The sequence below is a fragment of the Tachyglossus aculeatus genome, chromosome 12, assembly GCF_015852505.1.
Source record: "Tachyglossus aculeatus isolate mTacAcu1 chromosome 12, mTacAcu1.pri, whole genome shotgun sequence".
Classification (NCBI taxonomy): Eukaryota; Metazoa; Chordata; class Mammalia; order Monotremata; family Tachyglossidae; genus Tachyglossus; species Tachyglossus aculeatus.
Window position 1 is genome coordinate 25,045,717 of NC_052077.1, and position 25,294 is coordinate 25,071,010.

At 40.4% G+C, this 25,294-nt stretch overlaps 1 protein-coding gene across 3 annotated transcripts in view; it reads left to right on the forward strand.

Annotated features, from left to right (window-relative positions):
• GUCY1A1 (guanylate cyclase 1 soluble subunit alpha 1) overlaps positions 1–15,491 on the forward strand; it is a 37,428-nt gene extending 21,937 nt beyond the window's left edge. For all 3 annotated transcript variants that reach the window (XM_038755101.1, XM_038755100.1, XM_038755102.1), the window contains exons 4-9: positions 133–191; positions 944–1,653; positions 4,223–4,708; positions 8,659–8,802; positions 10,901–11,055; positions 12,638–15,491. In XM_038755101.1, coding sequence (XP_038611029.1) covers positions 133–191; positions 944–1,653; positions 4,223–4,708; positions 8,659–8,802; positions 10,901–11,055; positions 12,638–12,839 — 1,756 coding nt within the window. In that variant the 3' untranslated portion in view covers positions 12,840–15,491. The remainder of the gene's footprint in view (positions 1–132; positions 192–943; positions 1,654–4,222; positions 4,709–8,658; positions 8,803–10,900; positions 11,056–12,637) is intronic.
• Positions 15,492–25,294: the final 9,803 nt, after the last annotated feature.

A 25,294-nucleotide genomic window follows, 5' to 3' on the forward strand; every position in this document is an offset into this window, starting at 1 on the left:
AAAAAATCAAGCAAATAGAAAAAAAGTAATTTCATTTTATTTTCTTTACTCTTTTATATGGAGCTATGATTTTTTACTAAGCTTTCCTATCCTTTCTGCTGTTTCTAATCCAAAATGTTATAATCCTTATAGAAAGTCTTTGGAAAAAGAAGATTTTGAAAAAATACTTACAGATGAAGCGAGTGCTGCAGGTAAAAGTATTGATAAAGGCTATCAAGCCTTTGGGAAGAGAAGAATCAGCAGTCAATAGTCATCTTCCAGTTTGATATTTATATATATATATTTCATGATTGTTTCCAACTAATATAAAGCGTTTAATACTTTCTTCCAATCTATAATGAGTTCTATTTGTTGTATATTCCCACTTTTCCCCGGTATGTTGCCACTAGATAAATTGGAAGAAGTGGTGTTGCCTAGTGGATAGAGCTTTGCCTGGGAGTCAGAAGGACCTGGGTTCTAATCCTGGCTCTGCCACTGTTCCACTGTGTGACCCTGGGCAGGTCACTTCTCTGTGACTTAGTTACCTCATCTCTAAAATGCTCTGTGAGCCCCATGTGGGACATGGACTCTGTTCAGCCCGATTTGCTTGTTCCCACGCCAGTTCTAAGTATAGTGCTGGCACATAGGAAGCACTTAACAAATACCACTTAACAAATAATTAAAAAGTTGGACGGGGTAAGACTTAAGGGTAACTGTCCTTTCTGAGAGGTTTGACACTAGGCTGGCCATCCTTCCCCCTTGTCACAGTTTCTGACCTTGGCGGAATTCCAACGTGTGTAGATGACCTAGATATAACGCCAGGTGAACCTTTTGTTTTGCTACCCGATCCTAGATAAAAAAATTTCTCCACTTAGATTAAATAGTAGTTCAAAGCCACAATGTTGCTAAAACCAGCATTGGATGACAATATTGGTATGACCCAAAAGTTACCATATACTTCCAGGTGTTCCAGTGGATATTCTCAAAGCATCGCTCGGTGAAGAACTTTTCAAGATCTGTTATGAAGAAGATGAACACATCTTAGGTGTTGTTGGAGGGACCCTTAAGGATTTCCTAAACAGCTTCAGCACCCTTCTAAAGCAGAGTGGTCACTGCCAAGAGGCAGAGAAAAGGGGCCGTGTTGAAGAAGCTTCAATACTATGTCTGGAGAAGGATCAAGACTTCCTGAATGTTTACTACTTTTTTCCCAAGAAAATAACGACTCTGATTTTCCCTGGCATCATTAAAGCAGCAGCTCACACACTGTATGAAACTGAGGTGGAAGTGAAACTTCTGCCTCCCTGCTACCGCAATGACTGCAGTGAATTTGTTAACCAGCCCTATTTGTTATACTCTGTTCAGGTCAAAAGCACAAAGCCTTCTATCTCCCCTTGTAAGCCACAGTCCTCCCTGGTGATCCCCGCATCTCTCTTTTGTAAGACATTTCCATTCCATTTCATGTTCGACAAAGATATGGCTGTTTTGCAATTTGGCAATGGCATACGGAGGCTGTTAAATAGGAGAGATTTCCAAGGAAAGCCAAATTTTGAAGAAAACTTTGAAATTCTAATGCCTAAAATTAACTACTCATTTAGTGGAATTATGACTATGTTGAACATGCAATTTGTCATAAGGGTGAGGAGATGGGACAACTCTGTGAAGAAATCTTCAAGGGTAAGAACAGATGCAACTTGATCATTTATTTGTAGCTACTGGCTTTTCTGGGAAGATACGAGCAAAACAAAAATCACTTAGGGTGATTTTCTAAAGACTGTAGAAAAAGAACTTTCTTGAGGAAATGGTGTACAGAGAGAATTTCTTTGCCATGGTATTCTTTACCACAGTAATAGGTGTGGGCAGGGAACATAACTACCAATTCTGTTGTACTTTCCCAAGCACTTAGTACAGTTCCCTGTACACAGTAAGCACTTAATACCATTGATGATGATGATCTGCCTAACATCACCAACTAGTTTACTGTTAGCTTGTAATATTGAGGTACTGTATATTCAAATCCATTTTATGAGGCAATAAAATGTATTTATGTTGGATATGAAAATTTAGATGCAGAATAAGGAAAAAATCAGAATGGTCCAGTCAATGGTGAATAAGCATATTATTGAAATCTCCATTCATAGGGAAGTGGATACTGGTTGCCAGTATTTCAGGGTTTCGTAGAGGCTTAACGTGTGCCTTATGTAAGGTCAGACAAAATTGCCTTAAGTAGCACTGCAAAGTCACAGTAAAATTTGATTCTTAAAAGAGGTTTGATTTGAAGCAGTGGATTGTTGGGCTGGTAGAAGATACTGGCAAAGAGTCCTATAGACTGAAGCGCCTTATAAATTAATACCTTTATAAAAAGCAGATAGTGGATGTATCTACAAATCTGTGCAGCTCATTTTATTCAATCCCATTCCAAAGCAATTTATAATGGTGACTGGATACCTCAGTGGTTTTTATGTGCTGCTGAGGAAACTAACAGGAAGACAAATTAATTGTAATTTGGTTACTCTCATGTTGTTAAAAACTGGCCTGAAACAGCTTAATATACTCACCTACCCATGATTATTAGAATTATTATTTGATCTGCATTTCAAAAAATAATTTAGAAATGATGCAATTCAGTGAATGTTCAATCCCAGACAACTTAAACTCTATAAAATAAAAGTCACATTGCTTTGTGACTTAATTAGGTTCTGTGACAGATCATCTACTAAGTAACTTTAACCATAACCCTAGAAATACATACTCCTTAGCACCTGAGGCCTCTAACTTTTCCTGATGGTGTAAACCAACTGAGACAGTCCATGTAGAAATCCTTCAGGGCAAATAGTTACTAGCTCAGATTCATGAATTGCTCCTCAACCCAAGGAGACAAGACTTAACAGTTTTGTGTTAATTCGTTGAATTGTTCGTGAAACAACACACTTTGAAGATAGCAATTCAGGGAACCTCCCTGAACAGTTTCTTTTAATAACAAACGCTAAGGTAACCACCCTTTTTAGGTTGACAACATTGTCCTGTTGAGTGATTTTTAAGGCCCGCTTCTATCCAGACCCTATCTTAGATATTAAATAACAGTTTGATGGGAATCTCAGCTTCAAACCTGTGCTTGGAAAGCACCTCATCCCCATCAATGGCTTTGTTGGCCCCGCTACCAAATAGCAGGCTTTCTTTACCCCACTTTCCTGAAATTGCCCTGCATCATCCAGAATTAACCCCATCCCCAGTCAGTGGCTGGAGACACATTAGATTGTCTTCAGATGTTTTAAATCAGTGAGGTATAATTGACTTGGTAAGGGAGGGACAACTTCCATTGTTGCACTTAAATTCCCACCCTTCCCGACCCCCATCCAACCTTACAGCTTTGGCATCACTAGCACTTCACCTTGTCCATTGTATCTTAGAACAGTGCTTGGCACATAGTAAGCGCTTAACAAATACCATAAAAAAAGACATGGTGCAATGGTCAGCACTAGCTTAGGAGTAACAGCTAGGGAGTCAGTCAGGCAGGTAATCCATCAATCAATTGTAGTTTTTGAGTGCTTAATGTGTGCAGAGCACTGTACTGAGCCCTTGGGAGAGTGCAGTATAACAAAGTTGGTAGACATGTTCCCTGCCCACAAGGAGTTTGCACTCTAGAGGGGGAGATAGCAAAATAAATAGTTGATAGTGCCACTTGTGGACAGATTCAGGGGTGCTGTCAGTTTACAGGGAGGGAACTACCATGTATATATTTCAGGGGTACTTGGACCTTGGCAGAGATGTAATTGGTTTAGGAACCCTCACTTCAGTTTACAGATCACTCCCATGGTGTAATGTCTCCAAGTGTTTACAAGCTATTACAAAATGAACATGGTGCTTCTGCTGCAGAAAGGCAACTGCACCTCTTTTTCAAAATACTTGTGCTATTTAAGTTTTTACTGTGTGTTAAGTACTGTTTGAAGTTACAAGATACCATGACAGACTCAGTCCCTGTCCCACATGTTGCCCACAGCCAAAGTGGGAGGGATGAGATGAGAAAAATTGAGGCACAGAGAAGTTAAGTGATTGCCCAAGATCACACAGCAGAGAAGTAGTGAAACAGGGGGTAGAACCCAGATTTCCTGCTCTTTCCATTAGGCCACACTGCTTCTCAAAGAGTTTCTGCTTTTCAGAGGCCCAAATGATCTATAGCAATTTCTTCTTGCCCTTGGTTGAAATGCTCTGAAAGTTCGGACTGACCATCATCTTTGCTTTTCAGGTCATGGATCTCAAAGGCCAAATGATCTACATCATTGAATCTGGCACCATCTTGTTCTTAGGATCACCCTGTGTTGATAGATTGGATGATTTTACCGGCCGAGGTCTCTACCTTTCAGATATTCCAATTCATAATGCACTGAGGGATGTGGTCTTGATAGGAGAACAGGCCCGAGCTCAAGATGGACTAAAGAAGAGGTTAGGAAAACTTAAAGCCACCCTAGAGAAGGCTCACCAAGCACTCGAAGAGGAAAAGAAGAAGACGGTAGATCTTTTGTGCTCTATATTTCCTGGCGAGGTTGCTCAGCAGCTCTGGCAGGGACAAGTTGTGCAAGCCAAGAAATTTAATAATGTCACAATGCTTTTCTCTGACATTGTAGGATTCACTGCAATCTGTTCCCAGTGCTCACCTATGCAGGTTATCACCATGCTCAATGAACTGTATACTCTGTTTGATTACCAGTGCGGAGAGTTGGATGTCTACAAGGTAAGGGGAATGAATTTGTGAAAATAGCATTCTCGGAGAGTCAGAGGACTTGGATTCAAGTCCCGGCTATGCCAAATTCTCGCTGTGTGACATGGGCAAGTCACTTAACTTCTCTGTGACTGTTTTCTTGTTTTCCCTCCTTAGATGGTGAGCCCCGTGTAGGACAGGGACTGGGTCCAACCTAATGAACTCATATCTATTCAAGCACTTACAACAGAATTTGACACATAGCAAGTGCTTAACAAATACCATTTTTTAAAAAACCCGATGACTGTCCCCCATGCAGTCACAAGTAGCTTGGAAAATTATTTTTCCCTAGACCATAATTCTCTAAAAGGATCTTGGTTTGCTTCATGACAAAATGGAAATGTACAGCTTCTCCTGGATGGTTTGGCTATATGTGTAACAAAGTGGAAGGGGTTATATGCTACACTGATCAGAGTGATGCTTCACTGGGCCAGTGATATTTATTTAGTGCTTACAGATTAACAGAGATGGCAGATGTGATCCTTGCCCACAAGGAGCTTACATCCTACAGGGGGACAAAGACATTAAAATAGATTAGGGATAAAGGAAGCAGAGTTTAAGAATATTTGCTTCATTCATTCAGTCAGTCATTTATTGAGCACTTACTGTGTGCAAAGCACTGTACTAAGCGTTTGGCAGAGTACAATATAACATAAACAGACACAGTCCCTGCCCACAACGAACTTACAGTCTAGAGGCAGAGACAGACATTGATATGAATACATAAATAAGTAAATAAATTACGTATGTGTACTTAAGTGCTGTGGGGCTGGGAGGGGGGATGAATAAAGGGCACAAGTAAGGGTGATGCAGAAGGGAGTAGGAGAAGAGGAAAGGAGGGCTTAATCAGGGAAGACTTGGAGGAGAATTGCCTTCAATAAGGCTTTGAGGCCGGGGAGAGTAATTGTCTCTTGGATATGAGGAGGGAGGGCATTCCAGGCCAGAGGGCAAGAGGTCAATGGTGAGATAAATGAGATCAGGGTACAGTGAGGTTAGCATTAGAGGAGTTAAGTATGCGGATTGCATTATAGTAGACGAGTAGAGAGGTGAGGTATGATGGGGCAAGGTGATTGAGTGCTATAAAGCCAATATTGAGGAGTTTTTGTTTGATGCGGAGGTGGATAGGCAACTGCTGGAGTTCGTGAGGAGTGGAGAAACATGGTCTGAACGTTTTTGTAGGAAAATGATTTTGGCAGCAGAATGAAGTATGGATCAGAGTGGGGAGAGACAGGAGGCACAGAGGTCAGCAAGGAGGCTGATATAATAATCAAGGCAAGATAGGATAAGTACTTGGATTAATGTGGTAGCAATATGCTTAGAGAAGAAAGGGCAGATTTTAGCGATGTTGTGAAGGTGGAACTGGCAGAATTTAGTGACCGATTGAATATGTGGGTTGAATGAGAGAGAGGAGTCAAGGATAATGCCAAGGTTACAGGCTTATGAGATGGGAAGGATGGTAGTGCCATCTACAGTGAAGGGAAAGTCAAGGGGAGGACAGGGTTTAGGTAGGAAGATAAGAAGTTCTGTTTTAAACACGTTAAGTTTGAGATGATGGAAGGACATCCAAGTAGAGATGTCTTGAAGGCAAGAGGAAATACGAGACTGCAGAGGGGGAGAGAGATCAGAGCTGGAGATGGACTGTGGGGCTGGGTTGAGTATCCAAGTGCTTAAAAGGTACACAGCCAAATTCATAGTCTATGCAGAGGGGAGGGCAGTTAGGGGAAATAAAGTGCCAGAAATATCTCTAGAGTTTTTACTGGAGCAGGATGTTATTGTTTTGTTTAGGGTATTGCCACATTGTCCACTGGGAGTGAGATGAAAGGCAAAGGGTGGGGGGTGGGGGGGGTGGGAGGAGATGAGGAAGGTGAATTTTTTAAATAAGATTTCTACAGGGTCTGCAAAGAATTGTTTTCACACACTCTGTGTGTGTGTGCAATGTGAGGAATAGTTGTTATCCTCTATAGCCATGAAAGTTAGGAATTGTATTGTCTGGAGAGTTTTGTGGTGGACTTTTAACTGCAGTTAGTTGCTTCACTAAACATACTGCTAACATTTTATAGCACAGTAAAATAGATAGATGGGATCCAAAGGAGAGGATGTATTTAAGTTAAAGCGTGCTCAGGAAAGCCCCATTTTTCTTCAGGGGCTTTAAAAATGCATGTGTTTTCTTATTTTTTTTTCATCAGGCATTAAAATCAACAAAATAATTACACATTTTACATAATCCCTTTTAATTTGGGCAGCCAAGCTGTATTTGTGAGGGCAAAAACACCTCTACCAGGGATTGGCTTTTTTGCTTAAATCTGTCTTCAGCAAGCCTGCCTCATTTATCTTTCAAATACCCACATTTAAGTGGAGAAGCTGAGTCTTAGAGATTGGGACATGCCAGAGGCCACATACTGAGTCAGTGCCTGAATTAGGAGCCAGATCTCCTCTCTTCTAGTTCAGTGCTGTATTCATTAGTCAGTCATTATTTCTCTCAGCATGGTCTATGGGGAACCCACAGGGCCTCTGTAGCCCCACATCACCTTCTGCTAGAGCTCCTGCATATTTAACCTTGGCAGATGGGATTCTGTTTTGTTCTTATCCTCTTCCTTGGGAATTCTCTCCCTGTAGGGGCAGGTTTATTGCTGCACATTCCTATTAAAAGAGTGATATTCTTGGGAAAGCATCTGGGAGCTGGTGCCAACACAATTTCCCTTCCTCTTCCTCCCTCAACCACTGGTTACATAGTGACCGACTTCCCACATTAAGCTGGTTGCCTATGATTTTTCTGGGTTTTCTCCTGCCATCCAGATAGCCTAAAGTGGGACCCACTAAGGGTCTCAGAAATCATGCTTGAATAGGAGTTTCCCACTCACTCAAGAAGATCCTTTCCAGGCACGGTCCCAGCCAAGGAAGCCGCTCAGGCTGCCTAGGCTTTGTCCGGTTGATAGCAGTGGCAGTGGTACTGGCCGCTGCTGAGGATGAATTGGTTGGTTCTGAAATCCCAGGAGAGGTGGGGTGTAGTCACAATGGCTCACCTGGTGATATGGCCCCTTCTAGACTTTAATCTCCTTGTGGGCAGGGAACATGCCCACCAGCACTGTTGTACTCTCCCAAATGCTTAGTAAGTTGTTGTGCATTGATTGATACCATTCATTGGCTGGGGCTGCTACCAGTATTACCATCACAACCTTGGCAGAAGCTAAATCGGCCTAATTTTGGCTAGTCACCACTAGGACTGCTAGACGGACATGGTAGTCCAGGCAGTTAGGTTCTCCCTCCTGTTCCTTGGTCTCCCTCCCCATATCTCCCTCTGCCATTTTCTATTTTACTACTTTACCCCTTCCCCTACAACTTCTCTCTCCTTCTGGCCCATCCCACTTTTCCTTCCTTCTACTTCCTGCCTTTGCTTCTTTTCCATTTTTCCTCTTTCTTTTCCTTCTCTTCCTTTTCCTTCCCTCTCTTTTGTCAGTTGCCCATTCCTTTCAGTCTTCTCTCCCCTTCCCCCCACCTCAACCCCCCACTTCATTGGCCCAGTCTGCATCATGCCTTGGGCAATTCAATTTCTGGTCACCTTACTGGAGGTGAAGGTATTTGGAAATGGTGCCTGCACACATGTGCATAGTCTCTCTCTCTCTCTCTCTCTCTCTCTCTCTCTCTCTCTCTCTCTCTCTCTCTCTCACTCTCACTCTCTCTCTCTCTCTCCACCCCCCCACCCCCTTCCCTCCACCTACCCAAAAGAGATGACCTTCGGGAAATCTGTCCTGCCAAAACTATTCTTGGACTAAAACCTTTGAAAAACACTGCCTAAGGCTATGCTGACTTTTGTTTATTAATGGCATTTAGTGTCCTGGAATCACTTATTTCATGTTTAGTCTGATTCTTCTCTTGATTTCTTTACCTGGATATTTTATTATGAAACTAATTTATGTGTTTAGGTGGAGACGATTGGAGATGCGTATTGTGTAGCTGGAGGTTTACATAAAGAAAGTGAGACTCATGCTGTTCAAATAGCCCTTATGGCTCTGAAGATGATGGAGCTATCAGACGAAGTGATGTCTCCCCATGGAGAACCTATCAAGGTCAGGCAAATGAATTGGTTGCTTTGAGGATGAAGTTTTAACTGTTATATCTTGGGGGAATCGAATAGTTACTATTTCATCACCCCAAAAATGCTATCTGTAGCTAATTCTAATGAATGGCGTTTAACCACTGAGGGAAAGAATTAGATTTGGTTAGAGATATTCGGATAAGGTCAAGAATTTGAATGTCAGCTTGGTAGCCACACATATACAAGTTATCTTTCTTTGGTTCACTTGCAGTAAAGCTGTTATTCATTTCCGTGAAAGAAATTTAAAAGAATTTGTGTTTAGGAACAGCTCTCTTAGTGCCTTTGCTCCTGTTCCCAGAAATGTGGAAGCCTTCCAGGCTATATGGCGTGTCAGAAAGACCCAGACCAGTAAAATGGTAAATACTGTAATCAGCTGTAATATGTAGGAATTTAAGCTGGTGACTCCCACTCGCTTTAATGAGTACCCTGTGACTAATCCTTCTGTGAACTCTGCTGAGTGTTTACAACTGCCTATTTGTGACAAACCCCATAAAACACAAGAATGTCAGAATTCCGGGGAAGAGATCTGTCTGCCTAACATTCCAGCCTTAATTTCTATAATTTCCTTTTATGGGAATAGCTATTTTTTCTCTTTCTATTTTTAAGAATAAGGAATGTCTAAACATGATATGTCCTATCATCAACAGTAGCCTCTGTGGACTCCTCGTTTCTTAAACCTTATGTGGCTTTAACAATATTTTTTTGATTGTTGGAGACTTATGGCTAATGTCTTCTTCTCCCCATTATGCAACTCTGAAACATTTGTGTATGACAGTTTGTGACTTTGGGACTCATAGAATTTTTCAGTTTCAAGGTAACTGACTGCATATGCAGCTCTGTAGAATCTGCAGATCAGCAGGCAAGGCCAAGTATATTTACTGATCATAGGAGCCATTCGTGACCGAGCTTCAGAGACTGAGGGCCAAAGCAAAGGCTGCAGCTGAGGGACACGTAGAAGAAGCTTGTAGAAGATCAATAAATCAATGGCATCTATTGAGCGCTTACTATGTTTAGAGCACTGTTATAAGCACTTGGGAGAGTACAAGAGAATTAGCAGACACATTCGCTGCCCATATTGAATTACAGTTTAAGCTCCTCTCTCCTGTCCCTTTTTACCCCTCACACTTTTTTCTCATCCAATTATTACTCTTCCCACAAATACAAGCTCGCTCTTACAGAGAAAGAGGAGTGGAGGACAAGAGAAGCAGCAGCAAGGGGAGAAACAGAGTGTTTGTTGGGCATAAAATATCCCTGGGAACCAAATGATGGGTGAGAGGGCCTGAAAAAGAATTCTAGTTAGTCCCAGAGCTGGGTAGTAGAGAAAAATTTCTCCGTTATGGCACCGCAGCCTTGTGAGTGCCCAAGGGATTTAGAGAGTGGAGCCTGCTAGAGGTGAGAGATGTCTCCGCCTAAGCCCTAGATCCATTGCGGGTGCAAAAAGCACCCAGTTAACTTTAGAGCTGGCAGAGAGAACAAAGCAACTCAATGGGGCTCCAGTCCTTCCCTACTCCACTATCCCAACTTGCTCTGCCATCGCCGGAGCTCATTTAAATGTCCATTCCCCCCAGTTCCCTTATGCACCTGTTCCTCATGCTCCCTATCTCCAAAACCCATGTCTCTCCTGTCTCCATGGCTCCCCTGCACATCCTCTCTAACTTTACTTGCCCCCCAATGCCAAAACCCAAACCTGTCCTAAACAGTTTTTTAAAAAATATTTAACAGGAAGGCAAGGTGCCAGGGAACCATGGGAGATAGATGTTTAAAAGAGCTGCAGCAAAGGTGGCGCAAAAGGATGAGGCAGAGAAAAAGAGGGGGGAGAGGGATAAGTATAGAAAAATATCCAAATTAAAAGGCAGAAATGGGTCAACAATTCATATGGGGTTCAGCATGGAAGGAGAGGCAGTAAAAGACCTGGCTGTCAAGAAATCAGTTTGGAAGGAGAGAGTCGTGTGCTCAGAATGGCTCATGGCAAAGGTGGTTTTGACCATTATATTTGAATGGGCCATCAAAAGCAAGGAGAACTGTCATTACAGTGAGCAAGAACATTGTCTTTTCTCTCTGACTTTCAGATGCGAATTGGCCTGCATTCTGGTTCTGTCTTCGCTGGAGTTGTTGGAGTGAAAATGCCTCGTTATTGTCTCTTTGGAAACAATGTAACCCTGGCTAACAAATTTGAGTCTTGCAGTGTGCCACGGAAAATTAATGTCAGTCCAACAACATACAGGTACTGAGTGTTGTGTGAAGTACCCAAAATCTTGTTGGGAAGCCCAGTCATTTTCTCAGCACTGTTCACTTGTTCTCCCCATCTTTTCTGACCATTTATATGACAGAGAGAAAAAGCCAAGTAAATGATATCAGTACTCTAACTTCAGTAATACATACGAGTGGTACATCAGCATTTTGGGAAACAATTCTGCATTTTTCTGCATTTTGGGGAGAAGCTAATACTGGACTTGTGTTTTGCTCTAAATTGAACTTGGATACATGTGCTAAATGAACCTTTCATACCTTAGAGCTAGACAAGAATGTTGTCTTCCATTTTATTGACTAACTGAAAACTATTCCTCACTTCCTGTTCCTTTTCTGTGGGAAAGAATCATACTAAATCACCAGGGATATGGATAGAACAACAGATTTCATTGTTAACTGTAAATAATTGAATTTGAAAAGTCTTTAGTAACATCTTAATCCTTAACTGCAAACTGCATTTTTCACAAAAATAAAATTTAGAAGGCAGCTTGGAATTTCCATCAAGAATCTGGGCTTTGTAAACAAATAATTTGAAAATTGATTTAAAGATATAGGAATACAATTTTGTTTCTAATCCAGAAACGCAAATAAATGGCAGACACAAATAGACGTTTGTATAAAACATGTTAGGATATTATTAAAAGTAAATATTTCTCAACAAATTTCTCTTGGTATCATTTTAGTTGAAAGCTGAATTCTGGCACAAGATCGTTGTAAAAATCTGACCCACTGCCTAATTCCAAACAGCTTCTGAATAGCCTTAAATTGAATTCAGCTTCAGCATGTAGATTCAGAATGGAAACTGTAATTCGAACATATCGTCTATTGGCTAAAAATAAAATTATCTCCTGCCACCCGGAAATACAGTAAAACACAGTGTATGTCAAATGTCAACTTCATATCCATCTCTGCTTAAATCTCCCCCGAATTCTTTGTTCCAATTCTCACATAGAAAGGGGGCACATTCTGCTTGAAATTTTAGCCATCTCTGTTCAATTACTATTTTATGAAAATATGGGGAGCTTACAGCAGATTGGGGGACTGGATATTGTGGTGGGAGTTGTCAGGGACAGAGACGGAGGGAGGCTGGAGAGAGATGGAGTTGGGTTGTGAGTGATTTTTGGCAGGAAGGGAGCCACAGTGGGTCAGATTCCTGAGAGATGCAAGTGATGCTGAGTGGCAAAAGAGGGGACTGGAGAGGATTGTGCAGTTTACAAATAAGCACGATTTTAGGACTCTAGGAGAGGAAAACAAAAAGTGCAAAGGGTACAAGACAGGAAAGGGACAAACAGGAATCTTCTTAATATGCTTAACAGGAATTCCTCTGGTCTGGTTTACGGTCTCTATACTAGACTTAGTCTTATGCATATATATATATATATATATATATATATATATATATATATCTTATATATATATATGTCAACTGCATTCATGCATGCCATCTTCCTTGATTCTTCTTCCTTCATATGATTCTATTGGGCTCTCTGAGTTGGGAAGGACTCTTTGTACATTTTTAAATGTTAAATGGAATGACAATTTTAATTTTCTTTTAGGTTACTGAAAGAATACCCTGGTTTTGTGTTTACTCCCCGTTCGAGAGAGGACCTACCGCCAAACTTCCCCAGTGAAATCCCTGGAATTTGTCACTTTCTGGATGCTTACCATCAAGAAACAAATTCAAAAGCTTGGTTCCAAAAGGGAGACATCGAAGATGGCAATGCTAACTTTCTGGGCAAGGCATCGGGAATAGACTAAATTGTGGGTTCATCCACTGGTGAAGCCATGTTTTAGATATGTTGATTTTTAAAAATATATCTAATGAGATTGAGTGAAGCCTATGAAAGCACTTTAGAATTGCAGAAACCTGAAAAGTAGTATTAAAAGTTCAGTAGCTAAGTCACCTGCTGCTTTTGAATTCCACTTTGCATGTCAGAGTATATGCTAACATTTCACCTCAATTGTTCTAAAACGATGCATCCTAAAAGGTACTTTATTGTAGCAGTTGGTGTTACACAAAAATCACTTCAGATATACCCGTTATAATTATAAACATATTGTACCCATTTATCAAAAAGTTTTAGTGTGCTGTACAAAGTGATAAAGTCACCTGAAGTGTTGTGCATTGGTGGAATGTCAGTCATTGCTGAAATGTAATTTTCATTGTGCTGCCCCCCCAAAAAAATCACAGTAAATTATGGCCCTTACTCTTGTAACTCTACCATTTGTAATATGCACCTTTTCACTGTATCTACCAGTATATATGCCAAAGTAGGCAAAGTATTGCTCTACAAAGTTTTTTTCATTTTTCAGGAAGTAAATAGTTATTGGTCAGATATTGTGTAATCACAAGCAAAGTCATTGTAATCATCCAAAGTTATTTTAGTTCATAAGTTTTAAGAAGTTATTCTCCTATTATGTATTATAGCAATAAATGTTTTATCTTGTTTAACATTTATTCTCTCCTGACTTTCAGCATAAGGCCTATATGTCATGTTTGTCTATGATTACCCCCATGAGAGTAGCACAGCGCATAGATAGTGACGTACGTTAAGGTTTATATTTAAATAAGGTTTATATTTAATTTCTTATAAAATATTATCATTATTATTTTGGTGATCTGCTTTAACCAAAGGCATCATGTCATTTAAACAGACATCCTGAACAAGGGCATCTAATTTAAATTCTTCTTGGAAGCAATGTAATTTGTCCTGAAAGTAAGGTCATTTAGTCCAGATTCAGCAGTAACTATTCATTGCCTTCCCCAAGCACTGGAGAAATCCAGTAAGAAATTTTCAGCTCCATAGGTGAAAGTTACAGAGCTGGTTGTTTTCTTCTCTCCCCTGATTTTTATAGTGGCTCTATATTGACTATGTAGGGTACTTAGCCGTATATGTTCTCAAAAATTCTCTGTGATTTTTCTAGACACTCTAGCTGCAGTGCGTATGAATCCTGAGTCTAGAGACTGTGGATGCAAAAGTCTGCCGGCAGCAAAGATGATATGATGAATATTATGTATAGAAACTGTCATGATGTCATCTGGATTTCCTCTTGCAAAGTTGTAGAACACATAAAACTTCAAAGCAAAAGCTTTTAAATCTTTACCACAGAAAGCATTTTGTTAACAAAACTGCAAATTCTCTTTTGCAGAACATCCCATTTAAGAGCTTTGGAAATCCATTCCAAATTTAAGATAAATTTGTACCACATTAAAATTGATTCATGAATCAATGGTATTTATTGAGTACTTACTTTGAGCATAGCATGGTATCAAATGCTTCCCTTTAAAGATTTTCCCAATTTTGGTTAGGTAAAAAGAGGCAGAATATTCCATTTTCATCCCCAAGGGATTCCCTGTTCCCCCAAGAAGTCAGGTTCTGCCTGGGAATAAGTTAAATCATTTTAGGAAAGGGTTTTTATTCTTTCAGACATCCTAGGGACCACTGAAAGAAGGACAGAGCAGGACTATTTGAGGGCAGGAAATATCCTGGAAGAATGAATACCTATCTAAGGCACTATTCATTATGATGAAGGAGTTTGGGGCCTGGGAAGAATGTGGTTTAGCTGTATTGAAATTGCTAATAGGAACAAGTTGTTGCAAGTGTTGAGTTAGGAGGATTGAGGGAAGACAGTCAAATTATACATGGAAAAATTAATATTTTTTCTTTCTGAACCTAAGCCCCATAGTTAATAGGAAATATGGGATTAATAGTGGAAATTTAAAATAATTTTGGTTGCTAAACACATTTCTATCTTCCAGGCCATGTGCCCATCCTATGAAACTCTAGAAATCTTCCCAAAGAGAGTCTGGCCTATAGAGACTTCCCACACAATATATTTTCTAGAACAAGATGATGGAAAATGCCATTCTGAGAAACATTTCAAAACTTCTCCAGATGCCAGTTTAAGAACCTTATTTCAATCCCTGGGTTTTGACGTATGCCATTTCACAGCTGCCATGAAACAGATTCCTTTTGAGAGGTCTGCAAAGTAGAAACCATGTCTTGGCATTGCAATTAGAAACCACACCGTGGTTGACTGGGTTTTGTCAGCTCTGTTGATGTTGTTTGGCCCTTCTATAGAGTAACTGAAAACAGGGTGAAGGAAGAAGAAAAATAAGAGGAAAGGAAAGAGAGGAGAGGGAATGGATTGAAGCAGAATTGGGCCTGGCCATTTTCCCTTTCGTCAGAGAGAAAAGCTTGCACATTACAGCTAGGCCTCGTTTTGGCAGTTGGGTCCCCTGGCCAGATGCTTCCTTGATTCAAATCCCAATCCAACCCAGTACAAAGCTGCAGTAACCACTGACTTTCTTAAACAGGAAATGCTGAAATGAACAGTACTTACGTACGTACTCTTACACTCTATTATTTCCCCTCTCCATAATCTATTTTAATGCCTGTCTCCCCTTGTAGACTGTAAGCTCCTTGTGGGTGGGGCTTTTGTCTACCAGTTCTGCTGTATTGTACTTTCCCAAGTGCTGTGCACTGTACTGTAAGAGCTCAATAGATACCACTGATTGATTGATAAAACTAAGCCTAGAATGTCCCCAGTAAGGTTCTACTTTCTAATTGGTGGGCCCAAAGCAGTGAAGGAAAGGTTTGTATGTTGAGTTGAGACAATGTGGTCTAAATGGAAAAAGCACAGGTCTGGGAATCGAGAGACTCAGGATCTATTCCCAGTTCTACCATTTGCTGGCGGGTGATCTTGGGCAAGTCATTCAACATCTCTCTGCCTCAGTTCCCCCATCTCTAAAATTGGGGTTAAAATAACTATGTCCCTCTTCAACTGTGAACTCCATGTGGGACAGAGACGATGATAGATACGATTATCTTGTATCTACCCCAGCACTTGGTACTTTGTAAATATTTTAAAAATTCAATTATTATCATCTGTGTGACGGGGGTTAAAGAGTGTTTTGTCAAGTTTGTCCACTGTTTGATTCCCATTCCCTTGGCCAGACACAGCATCCTAATTTTAGGAAGATGACATTTTATGCCAACATAGTCTTTTCTTTCTGTATACAGTAGTGCATTATTTGTTAACAATAAGACAATAGGTGTTTACCCTTTTGTTAAAGATCCACTAAGTGCTGGAGAAGGTCATAAGAAAGAAGTCACAATCCTACCCTTGATTAACAACACATTTAGGCAAATCAAATATGATTTCATTATGCATCACAGTATCCCTGCAAGACATGCAGTATAAAGCTTCACTGAAGAATCTTTGTGCGGGTCAAAATACAACCTTGCCTGCAAAAAAATCTCCTTTGGCTTCACACTTTACCCTCTCTGAACTCCAACCTGACGTTGACATATCTACTCCCTTTTATGGTTCACCATATCACTAGTTTAAGAAAACTTGTACGTTCCTATGAAGATTAACAGAGAAACTTAACCTAAAGGAGTGGTACAATTTTGAAAATAATTTTTTAAGACTATTTTGAGAACCTGTCCTATCTCCCCACATCCATGGGTTCCTACTAATCTGCTTTATTTATGGAACGTAAGCAGCATGGCTTAGTGGAAAGGGCCCAAGCTTGGGCATCAGAGGACATGGGTTCTAATCCCGGCTTTGCCACTTCGTCTCCTATGTGACCTTGGGCTAGCCGCTTAACTTCTCTGTGCCTCAGTTACCTCATCTGTAAAATAGGGATTAAAAGTGTGAGCCCCCTGCGGGACAACCTGATTATCTTGTGTCTACCCCAGTGCTTAGAACAGTGCTCGGCATATAGCACATGCTGAACAAATACCATCACTAATATTATTATTATTATTGTTTGCCTTCAAAGGAGCTGAGGCAAAAGGCACACAAGAGTTAAAGTATCAGGGATGCTCCACTTAGCTTCCCCCCTCATACTGCCCCAACTATTTACTCTGTCTGAAGCTACTTAGGTTGGGCTACATTCTGGGGCAGGTCTGCTGGGTTGGCCCAGTCAGTCCTTTTGCCTTGGACATGGAAACGAGACTCTCCTGCTGCTGTGCCTTTCAAAATTTTGATTTTGAGGGCAGGGGATTATGTCTACCAACTCCGTTAGATTGTACTTTCCCAAGCACTTAGTATAGTGCTCTGCTCGCGGTAAGTGCTTAATAAATATAGTTAATTTTACATCAGGTATGAACAGATTAGAAAATACAAGTTAAATTGACTTTCAAAAATAATGAAGGCTAGTACTTGGCAAAAAACGTAGGAGAAGCACCGTGGCTCAGTGGAACTAGCACGGGCTTTGGAGTCAGAGGTCATGGGTTCAAATCCTGGCTCCGCCAACTGTCAGCTGTGTGACTTTGGGCAAGTCACTTAACTTCTCTGGGCCTCAGTCACCTCATCTGTAAAATGGGGACTAAAACTGTGAGTCCCCCGTGGAACAACCTGATCACCTTGTAACCTCTCCAGTGCTTAGAACAGTGCTTTGCACATAGTAAGCGCTTAACAAATATCATTATTAATATTATTATTATAATTTAAAAGTATATGGATTTTTCATAACTCCTTTTAAAATATAATTTGAGATGTTTACTTAATCTAAATGCATCCATTTCTATTTTGCATCAGTTTTGAGGTTAGCCCTGAGTCTATCTGCATGCTAAATTGAAGGCACCATAATCTTTACAGAAATCTGGGCATCAATCAAACGATAGTATTTATTGAGCACTGACTCTGTGCAGAGCACTAAACTAAGTATTTGGAAGAGTACAACAGAAATAGCAGACACATTCCCTACCCATAACAAACTTATAGTCTAGAGGTGGAGACAGACATTAATATTAATAAAAAATGCAACCATGGAAAAAGCATAGGTCTGGGACTCAGGAGACCTGGGTTCTAGACTGTGAGCCCGTTGTTGAGTAGGGACCGTCTCTATATGTTTCCAATTTGTACTTCCCAAGCGCTTAGTACAGTGCTCTGCACACAGTAAGTGCTCAATAAATACAATTAATTGAATGAATGAATGACTCAGTCCCTTCATTTCCCTTTTGTGTGACCTGAGCATTTCTCTGGGCCTCATTTTCTTCACCCGTGTAATGGGAATAAAATATCCATTCTCCCTCCTTTTAAGACAATGAGAACTTGAGGAACAAGTACAGTGTCCAATCTAATTTGCTTGTGTCTACTGTAGAGCTTCTCACAGTTCTTGACTCACAATAAAGTACTAAATACATCATTATTATCCAACCTGAATGGAACTAGAAATAAATGGTAGCACAGGGGAAGAAGTGCTGAGTTTATTGAGCCTGCAGTGAACACTCAATAAAAACGATTGAATGAACCCTGCATCAGTGGCTAGGTTAGCCTCCTTTTGAACAAACATGGGTCCTAGTTGCAAGTCAGAGCCTTTGTATGGCTTGGGAAAAACGTTTTCGAAGTTTTGAGGTCTGAAACAGCAGACTTCAAGTTCTGTTGTATAATATGATGCCTGGGCATTCTCTTCAGTTCTTCATGTTCTATTTTCAGTGAACCCCACTGTTTCTTTTCAAATGAGAAGCTTACTGATTGTGTTACTGCTAGTTGGCTGTTCTGTTTTTCTGATTTGACGATTGTGTTCTCCTTATTCTCACCAGAGGGTGGCCAGCCATTAAATCTGGCAGTGACACCTCCCTGGTCTTGGAATCCTGTACCAAAAGTAGAAGGGAGAATATTTTGCTCAGCTACTTTCAGCCATACATTTGCCTTTCAGTCCTGCTTCTTTCTTCCACTGAATCTGGCAAGATGGAAAATCTACCACAATGTCATCCAACAGCCCTGGACATTTTCTAGGTATGCTGCCACATCAATGCTATAATGAAATTATACAAATATAATAAAATGTTTAAAAATGGTTTTTTTAAAAACAAAAACAACATCTGGTCCTTTTTAAAACAATATTGTTCGAAGGTACACAAAGGAATCAGCCCTTGTTCAGAACCAACTGCTACAAATAATAAGACCAATTTGCATTTTCAGTATTATAGCTCCTTCCCTTTTAACCAACCTCCATTTTGGCAGCAGTTTCTGCTAAGAGCAAAACAAACTCCAACAACAAAAAATTAAAGCCAAACTCCAACTATCCTATTTATTTGTTTATCTTAACTACTTTGCAAACATAAGGTTTATCTTAATTGACCATGATTGTTTGCAGTCATTGATTGACTCACTGAAGGTAAAATACCACTTAGCACTATAGCTGTGTACAATTTTGTAGATGTTTGGATACTTGTTTACATCTTGCTTTGGTACAATTTGACTCATCCAACTATGAAATGCAAATTTTTTTCACTAACCTTATAATACAATGCATTCTATGAAACGTTTAGAGGCTTGGCATTCTTTATTGGACCTGGGTTCTAATCCTGGTTGCACTGTTTGCTTTCTGTAAGTTTATTATGGGCAGGAAATGTGTGCTGATTTATCTTGTATCATACTCTCCCAAGTGCTTAGAACAGTGCTGTGTGCAAAGTGCTCAATAAATACAATTGATTGACTCTATATGACCTTAGGTATGTCACTCTGTCTCAGTTTCCTCACTGAAAAATGGGGATCTAATATCTGTTCTCCATTCTGCTTGAGACATTGAATCCCATGTGGGACAGGGATTATCTGGTTACCACGTATCCATCCCAGGGCTTAGTTTGGTGCTTGTCCATAGTAATACCACTAGTAGTATTATGATAAGTAGTAGTAGTAATTTTCTCAGGGCCCCCATATTTTATGTGTGCAGAGATCTTGAAGAATACTTGAAGAATACTTGCTGAAATCTTCCCCTCATCCACACTCCACCCTCAACATTTACTCCCTTTAGAGCTACACAGCTTGGGTTATGTTCAGGGGCAGGGGCTGCTAGGAAGGAGCTCTGGGCTCTGACCTGAGGGAAGAGATGTTCTTCTTTATTGGAAAACTGGAGGGTGCTGGATGAAAAACCAAGCCGAGTATGTTTTACGAACAGAGTGGTGGTGGTAGTAGTAGTATTTATTAAGCCCTTACTGAAAATCACTGTAGTAAGCCCTGGGAAATAATGCACAGGTGGGAATTCAGGAGCATAAATGTGGCTAGTATTCTCTCCACTCTACAGTAGATGGTAAACAAAATTTTGATAACCATTACTTTAGCCCAGTTATAACCAACATCCCTCCCTAACTGTGTTTATTCATTCAATCATACAATCGTATTTAGTGAGCGCTTACTGTATGTAGAGCACTGTACTAAGTGCTTGGAAAGTACAGTTCAGCAACAAATAGAGACAATCCCTGCCCACAACGGGCTCAGAGTCTAGAAGGGGAGAGGCAGACATCAAAACAAGTAAACAGGCATCAATAACATCAATATAAATAAATAGAATTATAGATATATACATATAATTAAAAATAGAATTATAAATATGTACATATATACACACACAAGTGCTTTGGGGCGGGGAGGGAGGTAGAGCAGAGGGAGCCGGTGGGGGCGATGGGGAGGGAGGGGGAGTTTTCTCTGGGACTCCGGTCTTTCCTGACTTTTCCCTCTCTTTTCCTTTTTTGAGTTCACCCCCACTTCCTTCTGTTCTGTTGACCGCTTCCATGCCCTCTGTCCCGACCATTATTGAGAGTGCACCCCCCACGCTGTCTATTCTGGAACCCAAACGGAGGAATAAATTTCCTGAGACCGGACCAAGGCAGATCTTGGGAAGGGAGGGGGTTTCCAGGAATGAGGAGACAGGAAAAAAAATACCAGTAGAGGCCATTTCATTCTCCTCAATGAAAAAGGCTAAGGGGGTTAGGGCCAGATTTGGGGGGTTTCCTCCTTTCATTAGAACCTGAAAGCTCCTCTGCTGGACAAGGGAATAGGGAAGCAAAGAGAAAAGGTGAAGAAAGGAGAAGAAGAAGGCAATAAATCATTCAGGAAACCTTATTTTCTTTGGTCAATTGATAATAGGGTGGCTTATTATCTAAGTAGTTCAGATAGTTTCCCAGTAGCATGAAGGATGTTATTAGGATGACTACCATTTGATTCATTTGACTATCTGGAGCTCTTTTTAAAAAAAAATATGGAGCAGGATCATTCTCCATGGAGATTTGATCAGGATTCACAACTGGAAAGGGGATGCAATTGATACGATCTGAATCCACCCCTTCCTCTCCACCCAAACTGCTACCGTAATGATCCAAACACTTATTATATCCTACCTCAACCACAGCCTACTCACTGACTTCATTGTCTCTTGTCTCTCTCCTCTCTTGTCCATACTCTACTCTCCTGCACAAATCATTTTTCTAAAATACCACTCAGTCCATATTTCCTGCTCCTTAAAAACCTCCAACAGTGGCCCATCCATCTCCATATCAAACAGAAACTCCTTATCATTGGCCTTAAAGTACTCAGCTGGCTCATCCCCTCCTTCCTACCTCACTGATCAAAACCACCCAACTCACAAACTTTGCTCCTTTAACACCAACCTTCTCACTGTATCTCGATCTAGTCTACCTGCTACCATGATCTATTTTCTTCTCTGTTTGAATGTTCAGCGCTCGCATATCATTTTCAGAGCAATGCTGTCCCTCTTTTTCAGCCAAACCACGCTTTCCTCCGGGAGGAAATGTGTGGTGAATCGTGGTCATGCCTAAAGAAGCCTACTTCAAATGTGCCTTCTCCAATTGACGGCCTTATAGGTCTATAAAAAAAGCCGTGGAAAAAATGACCTGTGGTGAGACCCCCCCGGCCTTTGCTGCCACATAAACCACCTCCCTGCTTTCATATTGGTCATCTATTGACACCTAAAAGTGGCATAAACAAAGGCAGAAAGTGGGTGACTGTTTCTGTAGCTTCATCCATTTCCACAGTGAGTTTTATGTGGTTGCATCACATCACGTGAACAGTGACAGTAAAACATCATGATTTGATTTTCTCATTGTACAGGGGCAGCGAAGATGGAGGTGATTGGGGAATGGTGTCATCTGGTTTGTGCAGTGCCATCTGTCTGGTTCATGAGCCCATTGTTGGGGAGGGATTGTCTCAAATTGTACTTTCCAAGCGCTTAGTACGGTGCTCTGCACACGGTAAGTGCTCAATAAATACGAATGAATGAATGAATGAATGAATGAATGAATGAATGAATGAATCTTCTTGCCAATGTCCTCCCTCTGGCATGGGAACCCCTCCCCCTTCATATCCAGCAGACCATCTCTCTCCCCATCTTTATAGCCCTACTAAAATCACATCCCTTCCAAGAAGCCTCCCGCAGTTAGCCCTCACTTCTCTGTCTTAGCCTTCCCTTCTGCAGCACCTATGCACTTGGGTCTGTTTCCTTTAGGCTCTTTGATAGTCACCCCTCCCTCAGCCCCACAGCATTTATGGACAGATCTATCAGTAATTTCTTTTAATATCTGTCTCTTGCTGTAGTCTGTAAGCTCCTTGTGGGCAGGGGTCATCTATACATCCTCTTTGGTATTGTACTCTCCTAAGCCCTTAGTAGATAGTGTTCTGCACACAGTAAGTACTAAGTAAATACCACTGAGATATGCATGATTGGCAGATCACTTAGAACTCCCACTCTGAGATGCTCTGATTGTTGGTTCTTCATCTTTTTACCTCCTCTCCTCACCCTCTATGCATTAGCCCATTTCTTGTCTGACCAATCATCACAGGTTAGTTAGAAATCATCTGTTAAGACAAAGGATCAGGCAACAGGCCAAAATTAATCAGTTCTACAGGTCATCTGCTGGTGGAACCATTTAAATCACTTTGTCTCATTTTACAAATTGGGACTTTATAATAATGATGGTATTTTGACACTTTCTATTTTGCTTACCTTTGTTTTAGAATGGGGTAGTTATTTGTGAGGAGGAGCAGATAAAGAAGTTCAGATAAGACATACTAGCGTGCATTAGATTGTGAGGATTCATGTGTGGAAGACTTCTGAACACTTCAGAAGACAGATGATGAATACACAGGATATTGCCTCTGTAATGCACACAGACTATACAGAGAGTAGAAGGTCTTTTTCACTGGTTTAAGGACATTTCATGGAATGAAAATTAAAAACAGAACAAAAGCAAAAAGCAACAGCTACAAAATTTTTTTAAGGTACAAGTGGAATATATATAAAAATAAAACATTTATATTTTAATCATGCTGACTCACATGAAATTTTTAATAGGACAAGTCTGTAAAGATATTTCCTCAGATATTTTTCTTCTCTCTCCTACCCCTGCAGCTAAAGCCCAGTCTCCCACTCAGCATCGAGAGGCTCCAGTTTGTCCAAGGATACACAGCAAACTCAAAGGGGCTCAGAGCAGCTTAGTCACCCAAACACACATGCACAGTTGAAAGTTTTGACAGCATGCCAAGAATATATATGATTGTTCTTTTGAATATTTGGCCAATTTTTGGTACTATTTGTATCAGTTTCCTAGCGGCTCGGTACAAAGAGTTCAGAAGGCAATATGAAATGAATGGAGATTGCTTTGTGCTGCTGAATCAGCCTGTATTCTAAATGAGAAAATTTCTCACCTGAAAAATGAGCCCAGAATGGAGTGAGAAACGGCTGATCCTCACGAGAACTAGTTTAAATGCACAAAACTTCTAAAATCTCAGTTTCATGATGATGTTCCACTCCTGAATTCAATTATTCTGGTGACAATAGGAAAGCATTTTTAAAACATCGTAAAAATATCCACAAAACAGATTTCATTTGTTATATGTGTACTTCATTTGAATTGCTAATTTTGTAATATGAATAGTATTTGTTTTATGTTTTATGCCACATGTTTTATGTGGCATGGATACCAACTCATTTATTAGCATTTTTTCCCATCCATTTTGTTTGTCCTCAAATACCATTCATTATCCTCAAACACCATTCATGCTCATGTTTGCTGCCCAAGCACCAGCAAAAAAGTGAACCATTCCCTACCAGAATATTAAATACTGCAGTTTCATGAGCCATTTGCCTTCACATTTCTGTCATCCATTGCTCATCTGCCACGAAATATGCTGTAAGTGTACATCATCTGATTTGACTTGCATGTCCAGACAGCCTCATATAGGAAGGTGATTTAATAATCACCAAGTGCTTCTCATTAGGTTTAATGATTCATAGCACACAAAATCAAAGTTGCATGTCATTATAAAGGTTGATTTATATCCCACATAAAGATATTGTTTTCAAAATATAGATTTTTTAAATAAAAAAGCTAGTACATTTTGGGAGATTTATAATGTACTACATACAATTTACTCATTCCATTGACATCGTGACATTGTGTTATTTCAGATGGAGGGAATCTAGAAATTGTCTGAAAGGTTCTTTTCTATTTAGAATAATCCAAAAAAGTTTATTTGCTGCCAAACTGTAAGTGGAGTGGGTATCTGTTCCCTTCCTCTAAATATCTTAGAATTTTCCTTCCCAGCCCTGTGATGTCCATTACAAACTCTCTCCTCCACGCCTTTTCCTCCCTCTCTCGCTCTCTCTGCCTATATCCCTTCTCAATATTACAAAGGGTACCCTTCTTTCTGTCTACCCTCTTCACCCTTCTAATCGCTCACACTTACATTTCCTCTCAACGTTGAAAGAGTGGATATAAAAATAGTGTGAGATAAAGCTCTGGAATAGCCCAGGCCTTCCTGTCTGGAAAGAAAATGAGATATGCATGCCTAAAATTGCTCTGGCTTTTTCCAATTTGATGACTAATTGGGTCTAATATTCTAGTACGTAGAATTATTTTGGCAACATTTACTTTGAAATAGTTTACATTCACTGACAAGTGAGGAGAAATGGCACCACTTGTTACTTCAATAAAAAAAAATCCTGAAATTCATGTCTCTCTAACTCTGTCACCATTTTTCACGTCAAAAATGAAGGTCTGCTAAGAACTTCCATATCTTGTGGCACAGAGTTAATCTCCTTCTTTGGGATATCTGAAAAGACTGGCTGGAAATAAACTGTTTTTCATTAGACTAACATTTACCAAAATATCATGTATGTATGACCCTGACGTAAATGGAAGCAGCATGGTCTAGTGGTTAGAGCGCAGGCCTGAGAGTCAGAAGGAATGAATGGGTTCTAGTCTCAGCTCCACCACTAGTCGGCCGTGTGACCTTGGACAAGTCACTTCACTTCTCTGTCCCAGTCTTAACCCCATTTTACAGATGAGGGAACTGAGGCACAGTTAATTCTCCCAAGAGTTTAATACAGTGGTCTGTACATAGTAAGCACTCAAATACAACTGATTAACTCCCATTTTACAGATGAGGTAAGAGACAGA